At 40.2% G+C, this 9565-nt stretch overlaps 1 protein-coding gene across 1 annotated transcript; it reads right to left on the bottom strand.

Moving 5' to 3' along the window:
- Window positions 1-3064: 3064 nt before the first annotated feature.
- Window positions 3065-7504, bottom strand: LOC137014802 (serine protease 27-like). Its single transcript, XM_067379324.1, has 7 exons — window positions 7385-7504; window positions 5676-5696; window positions 5420-5582; window positions 5081-5341; window positions 4798-4948; window positions 3781-3840; window positions 3065-3215 (listed from the first exon to the last, which is right to left on the bottom strand). Exons 1-7 carry the CDS (start codon window positions 7437-7439, stop codon window positions 3207-3209), a joined length of 720 nt encoding a protein of 239 aa, XP_067235425.1. The 5' UTR covers window positions 7440-7504; the 3' UTR covers window positions 3065-3206.
- Window positions 7505-9565: the final 2061 nt, after the last annotated feature.

The raw sequence follows: 9565 nt of genomic DNA, 5'->3' as shown, positions 1-9565 counted from the left end.
AGGAGCTGAGGGCAGTATTTTGGACTATGCTTTGGCCAGACATTTACACATTCCGATACATGCACTCAAACAAGCCATATCTGTTCATGCTCTCAACGGCCAGGAGCTGCCCACCATCACGCGCACCACGGGACCGTTAACCCTCATCACGTCCGGTAATCACACTGAACAGATTTCATTTTTCATCTCCAGATCTCCGCTCCTTCCAGTCATCCTGGGTCATCCGTGGCTGGTTAAGCACAAACCCAGGATTGATTGGGGCCAGGGTTCGGTGGCGGAATGGAGTAACCACTGTCATGCATCTTGTTTGTTGTCTGCTTGTTCTTCTGTGTCTCGTTCTGTGTTACAGGAGGAGTCTGTGAATCTGTCAAACGTGCCTGAGGATTACCTCGACCTGAAGGAAGTGTTCAGTAAGTCCCGGGCTGCTTCTCTCCCTCCACATCGTCCCTATGACTGTGCTATAGGCTTATTGCCAGGGACTTCTCCGCCTAAAGGCAAGTTATATTCACTTTATAATCCTGAGAGGGAGGTCATGGAGAAATACATTTCTGATTCTTTAGCAGCTGGGATCATCCGCCCTTCCTCGTCTCTGGCTGGAGCAGGTTCTTTTTTCGTGGGTAAGAAGGATGGGTCCTGACAAGGTTAACGCTGTGGTGGATTAGCCAATCCCAGATTCCCGTAAGGCCCTGCAGAGGTTTTTGGGATTTGCCAATTTTTACCGGCGTTTTATTCGCAACTTCAGCCAACTAGCCACTCCTCTGACCGCCTTGACTTCTACAACGACTACGTTCAGGTGGTCTAATGCAGCTGAGGCCCCAGCGCGCCGCCGAGGACCATAAGATGCACCCATGTGTGTTTTTTTCTCATCGTTTATCCGCAGCAGATCGCAATTATGACATTGGTAACAGAGAGTTTCTGGCGGTCAAATTAGCATTGGAAGAATGGCGTCACTGGTTGGAGGGTTCGGGGGTACCTTTCATCATCTGGACCTATCACAAAAACCTGGAATACATCAGGTCCGCTAAACGACTGAAATCTAGGCAGGCTCGATGGGCTCTTTTTTTCGGTCGTTTCGATTTTCCGCTATCTTATCATCCCGGGTCTAAAAACATCAAACCCGACACGTTATCTCGTATTTTTGATCGTTCCAATCGCCCGTCTACTCCTGAGTGCATTTTACCTGAGAGACTTATTGTCTCTTCACTCACATGGGAGATCGAGTCGAAGGTCCGCACGGCCTTAGAATGGGTAAGGCCTCTGCCCGGGTGCCCACCAAGTCGCTTATTTGTGCCAGAGAGGTTACGGTCAGACGTTATCTGGTGGGGTCATGATTCCAATCTGGCTTGTCATCCAGGGGTTAGTCGTACCATTTTTTTTTGGTTAAACAACGATTCTGGTGGCCCTGCATGGCTCGTGATGTTCGCAGTTTTGTTTTGGCTTGCTCAGTCTGTGCTCGTGGTAAGACTTCCAATCGTTCCCCTGATGGGCTTCTTCAACCGCTGTCTGTCCCTTCGAGACCCTGGTCCCACATTGCGCTAGATTTCGTCACAGGCCTCCTTCCCTCACAGGGTAATGCAGTAATTTTAACCATAGTGGACCAGTTCTAGAACCAACCAGGATTTGGAGAGAACGCTGCGATGTCAGGTGGCTCAGAATCCTTCCTCCTGGAGTCAGCAGCTTTCTTGGGTGGAGTACACACACAATTCATTACCAGTGTCTGCTACGGGCCTGTCGCCATTTCAGTGTAGTTTAGGGTACCAGCCGCCTATCTTTCCTAGTCTGGAATCCGAAGTCGCACTCCCCTCCGCTCACGCCTTTGTCCAGAGGTGTCGTCACACATGGAGAAGAGCCTGTGAGACTCTTCTTCAGGTGGGAGCGCGCACCAACGCCCAGGCCGATCGCCACCGGCTGAAGCCACCCGTATACGTTGTCGGTCAAAAAGTGTGTCTTTCTTCCAAGAATATTCTGCTTCACTCCATATGTAATAAGTTGGCACCCAAATTTATTGGCCCGTTTACTGTTACCAAGATTCTTAGTCCGGTGACAGTCCGCCTCAAATTTCCTCCAGCATACTGGAGAATACATTGCGTATTCAATGTGTCTCAAATCAAACCTGTTTTTCACTCTAACATTAATCCGCCGGTTCAGTGTGCTATTTAATGTTTGTGCCAACGTGTTGTGTTTGTCAGATCGTTGCAGGCTGACTTGGTGTTGTGCACTTCTCCCGTTGATCTCCCCGGACTCTGGATTACTGGACTGGTCTTGTTTACCCTGCTTTCTGGGTTGGATTACTCCTCGGTCTCTGATACTCATTGCAGCCCTGCGTCACCCAGCACTCCACCTGCGCTTCATCACCTGCATCTGTCTTATCATTTTATTGTACAGCGAATTCTGTCAATAAACCTTATTGCATTTGGATCCTCTGACTTTTGTCCCATGACCTGACAGGTAACTAGTGACATAATGAGATAAAAAATGCAAAAAAACTGGTGGAGCAGTTAAAGTTTAAGATTAAACTTTTTTTGAACTTTGTATTCATCAATCTTGAAAAAAACTATCAGGGTTTAGATAAAAACATTAAGACACTATGAAGAGAGAGAGAAAGAGAGAGAGAGAGAGAGCATTCCCAAAGTCAGTTCATTCTTTTGTGTTTATTCTGCTTAGTGTGACTACAACATGTTGATTGATTAGATAATTACATAAAGATAAAGAAAATAAGAAAGATAATTACATTTTCAACAAGCAGGATCCAATGCAAAGCTCCAGACTGTAAGAAATTGTAGTCTGCCTCGACCCAGATTCCACTCCAAAGTATATTTTAGAATGAGCTCATCCCCAAAATGGCTTTATTATCATAGAGAAGAAGAAAGTCAACTGGTATATTGTTTATGTACCATTTGGGTTGATCAAATCCTGATCAAATGGTCATCAATTGTTGAATGGGAATGGGTGTGGGACACAGAGAACCATCTCAGACAATGACTTCATTAACATACAGACCACTGCTGGTAAAACATGAGAAACTACATTTACATGAAGAGTGGTGAACTGTAACAGGATAAAAGGTTTGAGATTTGGATGTTCTGGGTTCATTCCGACTCCAATGAACCCAAGGTGCTACGTGTACTTTGTCACTGCTACGCTGCAATGAACTTCTTCATCGAGATCTTCAACGTCCTCATAATTTTTTCTTACAAGACCCTAAATCAGTTAAGCTGGTTATCACATATAAACATAAAAAAAAAGAAAGGAAAAAAAAGAAATGGTATTGTTATAATAATATTAATAATATTCTTCAATCTCCACTACTTATGAAAACATGCTGAATTCCAGAGTACAGAAGCAGGAACTTCATTAGTGTATGCTCTTATAATGTCAAAAAGAAAGCTTTTCATGAATCACAATATAATGTACATGTAATGTATAATATAAATAACATGGACAGCACAACTGTCCACTTCAAAGAAAGCCTGAGAATTACTGTTCAATCAATCTTTAGAAAGAGAGATAGAGGGAATAGAAGGTGAAAGGAATGATGGAGAACGTGAGAGAAAGGGAAAATAAGAAGAGGTTGGGTACACTTCTGAAGCTGGAGTTAGATGTTAGAGTTGGAGTTTTAGTTGGAGTTGTAGTTGGAGGTGAATGCTGAACATCAGTGTTGAATTCAACAAATCCAGGTAGGTTGCTGCTTATGTAAGACTTGATCCAGTTCTGGTACTGAGAGACTCTGGTGTACACACCGGGATATTTGGGGAGAGCACATCCTTCACCAAAACTCACAATGCCAGACTGAATCCACAGAGAGTCTTTCTTACTGACCATTGGACCTCCACCATCTCCCTGTATTCATAAATATTCAGCATTTATATCTCTGACGATATACAGTGAACAGCTGTTACACATACAGTATAACGGTAAAAGTATGCCGGCTGTGTGTCCACTAAAACTTTCCTCCTCTGAGGCCAGCAAACCTTTTTCAATTGTTTGCAGTGAGAGTGTTGAGCGTTTTTCAAACAATGTTCAAGTTTGGGTAAAACCAAGAGAGTAATAGAGTAATTGTTTACTCTGTTGATATACATATTTGTGTGGCTTTCCACTTGTGGAAAAATGCAGTTTATAATTCATCCTGGGCCTCATTTATAAAATGTTGTGCAGAAACAATCCTAAATTTGATCTTACGATCATTTCTCAGATGTGCGTACATGTGATTCATAGAATGAAGGTACACACCGAAATCAAGCGTACACCTTTCTGTATATGTGAAATCTATAAATCACAAATGATCTTGAACTTGTGTGCAGCTGAATGGTTTCAGTTCTCCACATGATAAACGACACCTAATTAATGTCATTTACATATAAAAGATCAACATCATCATCCAAATCTGACCAGGAAAAGTGTGTAAATCTGCTCAGACCCTGACGTGGCTCTTAGCACTTTTGCTAAACTGTTTTTTTTTAACGTTAGCGTTGGCATGGATTTAAGCGTACACACACTCTAAGATCAAATCTGTGTGGACACACACTTTATAAATGAGGTCTCGTGTGTGTGCAGCCCAAATATCACATATAGTTGTGCATATAGACTGCACTGCAACTCTGTGCTCTCCACTGCAGAACAGCTGTAGTATCAAACATCAGTCATAGTGTACAAGCTTATGATCGGTGGAGTAAACACGGGGCTTAATTAAGCAACTAGGCTGGCAGTGTAAAGTTTGCAGGTGACCAAAACTGGTGAGTAGTGTCTTGTAAATTTCTTTGGATTAAAACATGTTAAAATGAATGACTGATGTCTTACCTGACATGAATCTTTTCCTCCCTGATTTAACAATCCAGCACAAATCATATTGCTTGTGATGCTCATGTTAATCCCTTCATAAGCTTTATCACAGTCACTGTTGCTCACAATTGGTATCATCACCTCCTGCAGTGTATCAGGAGACTGGTATCTGTGACACAGATCAGAGGACACATTTTATGGCTTTTAAAAAAACATTTCTATGTATTTCTATGTTTCTTGAGTTTTAGAGTATTGTTTGTATTCATTTGATTGCCAAGCAAATGTTTCCTCACCTCCAGACTGTAGCGTGCCCCATCCAGTGACCCAGTTCTCTGTACCTGCTTTAAATACACTACCAGCTGCCGCCAGACAGACCGGCTTAATGTAATCAGAGAAGGTCACAGATGAGGAGAGCTGGACCAGTGCTATGTCATTGTCAAAAGTAGAACTGTTATAGTTACTATGTCTGATGATTCGACTCGCTGTCCTGATTATTTCATGAGGGTTTGGGCCGGATTGGTTCAGACGCCCAAAATACATCAGTGTGTCAGACACACCAAAACTGTTAACAGAGAAAGTCTGCTTTAATCTCACTATTATCAATCTACAAATGTATCTTTAACATTATTTAACTTCATACTTCCTGAAACACTGAGCTGCAGATAAAACCCAGTCTTTATTGATCAGAGTCCCGCCACATCGGCCAAAGCCGATGACATGAATGCTGACTTGCCACGGCCAGGCTCCTACCGTCGCATTCGTTCCTCCAACAATCCTGTTGCTGAGAGGGGCTCGACCACACACTGATGAGAGAAAGACAATGTGGGAATTCCCAATTAAAATGAAAAGGATTGTGGAACAAGAGTCTTATGGTCATTAAGAGTATGACAACTTACCATCTAACTGGCAGAGAGAACCTGGGAAACAGAGACCAAACAATTAGATGAACACATATGAAACTGATAAACTGGTTTGTAGACTATACAATTTCAAGCCCAAAGTAAACAAACTGTCCTGTGTGGTCTGCGATGGTTAGTACACTGTCCTCGTCACGTGATTTTCATCATCAGGAGTGTTTTCTAATGTCCGTGTGCAGCTCAGTTTTTGGGTGCATCTCAATCAACTTCCTATAACTCCTGAGCTTGTGAATCAGTACAAATCCGGCACTGGTAAGGGCACCTGATTTATTACCTGATATAAGGACCACTTACCTATATAACTGACTTTAATTGCTCATATAGTTTTAAACTTCCATCAAAGCCACTGGAAGTGTTTGAGCGGCAATATTGCTATAGGGCATCATTTGGCACTTTTCCACTGCTTGGTACGACTCGCCATGGCACGGCTCAGCTCGGCCTGCTTAATTTCTTATTGCTTTTCCTCTGTGGTTTAGTACCACTTCAAAATGGGTGGGATTATAGACTGATCATTATAGTTGCACCGCCTCTACTGCCATGGTTTCGCTCCTCGTCTACTGACCACGATACAGCCATTTCTTTTTTTAAATCTAGCGGGTTTGGTGTCTCGTGTTTCAAATCCAGTGACGCTGGTAGTGACGATTCTCTCTGACCAATCAGTGATCTGCAGTATTTACACATATCGGTATGGCACACTTGGATCTTGGACCAGGGGAGACCGGGGGCAATTGTAACTAATTTTGGTCATGTCGTCAATACTCAAAAACCTTTTGAAATATTTGGATACATTTTTTATATCAGTAACTTGTATCTGTGTTCTACTTGTTAACAGTTATCAAATATTTTTACAAGCAATGTTAGAGTATTGATTGAAACATTAGAAGTCAAATGTTACATCTGCACCACATGCAGCAATTGTAACAACACATGTAATACCTTCATATAAATACCAATGACCACAATAAACTCCAGAGAATATGGATATACGTAGTTAAAACTATTCAATATCCACTACATCCATATTATCCAGAAAAATCACTGCTGTTTTCCTTGGTCTGAACCTCGGCATGCTGTGAACAGAGAGTGTACAGAGCCTACTCAGAAAAATGGATCCCCAGATTGAGAGGAAAAAACACTTTCTTAAATTATTGGAATCTATCAATCTATTTTGATGTCCTTACTAAGCTGGACACTGTTTCGATAGTGTCTGGGTTAATTTTAATGAAGTGTTATAACTGTCCCTGACTTTACCGCCCTGTGACCCTGCTAGAAACAACAAAGCTAATGTTTAACAAAGATATCAAATGTTAGACAACAGAATGGATTTAATTTCACAGACATTAATGGCTAAGACAGTAAGAAGAAAATATTGTAGATGAAAAAAATAATTTTATACCTCAAAAATTAGTCTTTTTAGAAAAACTTTACCAAGTATGATTCAGAAGCTTGTCCTTTGGCATACAGAGAGGGATCTCCACAGAGCTCCACTGAATTTGAGCATAAGGCTTTAGATCAAAAAGTATTTTGAGATTATGAGAAACACAAATTCAGTAAAGTTGGTAGTGTTTGTGTTTATCGATTAGTTGATTATTGATTTATGTTACAAAGATCCCTAGTAACTGCAATTCAACTAAGCCATTTAAACATTAAACATATAGCTAATTTAACAGATTTGTGTAAGATCTTACCTGCTATGCTGAGAAGTATAACTCCAACAACACTGAAAGCTGTGATAAACTTCATACTTATGTTCTGGACTGGTTCAGACTGCTGTTTCTTCAGCTGTCAGATAGAGAGATGTAAAAGCAGGTCTCGTTCATCAAGTCTTCTCTGCTCCTGCCAACACGAGTCTCATCTTTTTAAAGATGCCTTTTTTCTGTCAGTATTTACAGTACACACCCTGGACACCTTTACGGGAAAAGTAAAGGTTTATTAATAACTGCCTTTCAGTTCAAGGTCGCTTCACTACACATTAAAGAGATAGTTCACAGAAAATATAACATTGTCCCATGATTTACTCACCCTCAAGACCTTCTTTCAGACAAACACAATCAGAGTTATATTAAAATATATCATGGCTCTTCCGAGCTCTTCTGAAGCAAATCTATGGGTTTCTTGGTGAGAAAAATATCCATATTTAAAACTTCATAAACTATAATGACTAGTTTCTAGTAGATGGTTGACTTACAGAAAAACTGCAACTGATGTAAGGAATAATGTAGTTGAACCGCTTAGACAACGCTATGTCCTATGTCATTCGTTGCAGATATTTTTCATGGATATTTTTCTTGCAAAAACACATCGATTTGGTTACATTAAAAGTCTCTCATTTTCTTTTTTTTACTATCATAAACTTTCACACAGGTCTTGACACATCCGCGACACATCCACGACCAACAATCATCTCCAATATTTTGTTTATTCTTATTTGTTTATTCCATTTCGTAAGCGAAACTTCCTTTTAATGACTTCATCCCTACTGTTTTTGTACTTTTTCGCTTTTGTGTTCCTGACATTCGCTTCTTTCCATCGATCCTCTTCTTTTTTGTGTGGCTAACACGTCATGCGCTGTATTTTGAAGTGACTCACGTTCACTTCTTTATATAATTCTTAAGTTTTGCTAGTGAATTAATTACGGCAAAAGGAAAGAATTTTGAGTTTCCTTCATCAACACTGTAAATAAGTACTTTTAGTGTTACTAATACTGTTTCTAACTGTTAGTATCATTTTCATATAATTTCCTAAAGTGTTATTTGCATTGATGATGACTTTCTAGCCAGTAAAGCCAGTTTAGCTGGTTTTATTGGGCGATTATAAATAAAGGTGAATATTTCTCTCAGAGGAAAACATTTCCTCTATCCAGTGGTTGACAGGAGTTTTTAATTATCTGCTGATCATCTCTATATTATGAACAGCAATATTTGGAGTAAACACAGCAATATTATGACAACCATGGAAACAAATCATGCTCACATGCTCCGATACGATTAAATGAAAGTCCTTGAATAAGCATTTTTAGCATATTTACTGGTGGGCTATGGGTCCATTTCAGGGGTAGACAAAATTACCATGTTAAAATCAGCCAGAGCTATAGAAACATATCTACATATTTACAAGTAAAGGTTTATAATATGAAAAGGCTGTTTTCTATGATCTTTATATCCAGTGGGCATGGTGAGATTAAAGTCGGGGACACACTTAACGATTGTAAGGCCGATAATAAATGTAATTTGATACTTACGACTGATCATGCCCAAACAACTCAGAGCCAGTTTCGTTCAGTCAGTGTTTAAATTCTGTGTGAAAGTGTTTAAATCTGCTTCAGTCGAAGGAAACAGTCTTTGTGTGTTGAGCTCAGTCAGTCTTCATGTTTTAGCTCATGTTTAAAGTGTGAAAGCCTTTAAAGGTTTAAAGGCTTAAGTGAACATGTTCCTCCAATCTTTTGTTAAAAAAGAATCAAAAACAACAGTGAAGAACTGATTCTAGAATAGATTCCAGCGATTCCAGAACAAGGATTCAGAATTGGAATCAATCCCCCCTAAAAAGTGGAAATTTCACCATCACAGACGTGACAAACGTTGACACATTGCCACCATATAGCTTACAGTGGTGCTCGAAAGTTTGTGAACCTTCAGAATTTTCTGTATTTCTGCATAAATATGACCCAAAACATTTTTAGATATTCCTAAAAGTAGACAAAGAGAACCCAATCAAACAAATGAGTCAGAATATTATACTTGGTTATTTATTCAGGAAAATTATACAAAATTACAAATCTGTGAGTGGCAAAAGTATGTGAAGCTTTAGGATTAGCAGAAGGTGAATCTCAGAACTGTTTTGAGATGTTCTCAGTCAATTGGATGACGTAA

Source organism: Chanodichthys erythropterus, chromosome 3 (genome assembly GCF_024489055.1).
Source record: "Chanodichthys erythropterus isolate Z2021 chromosome 3, ASM2448905v1, whole genome shotgun sequence".
Lineage (NCBI taxonomy): Eukaryota > Metazoa > Chordata > Actinopteri > Cypriniformes > Xenocyprididae > Chanodichthys > Chanodichthys erythropterus.
Note: the sequence above shows the minus strand (reverse complement) of the source record. Positions and strands in the feature narration are given on the sequence as shown.

What these genes read in the sequence shown, in the direction of transcription:
- LOC137014802 (XM_067379324.1), bottom strand. Translation starts at nt 7,439, where the DNA reads ATGAAGTTTATCACAGCTTTCAGTGTTGTTGGAGTTATACTTCTCAGC. An exon ending in TATACTTCTCAGCATAGCAG is followed by an intron (nt 5,697 to 7,384) that starts GTAAGATCTTAC and finishes TCTGTTTCCCAG; the next exon opens with GTTCTCTCTGCCAGTTAGAT. An exon ending in GAGGAAAAGATTCATGTCAG is followed by an intron (nt 3,841 to 4,797) that starts GTAAGACATCAG and finishes TTATGAATACAG; the next exon opens with GGAGATGGTGGAGGTCCAAT.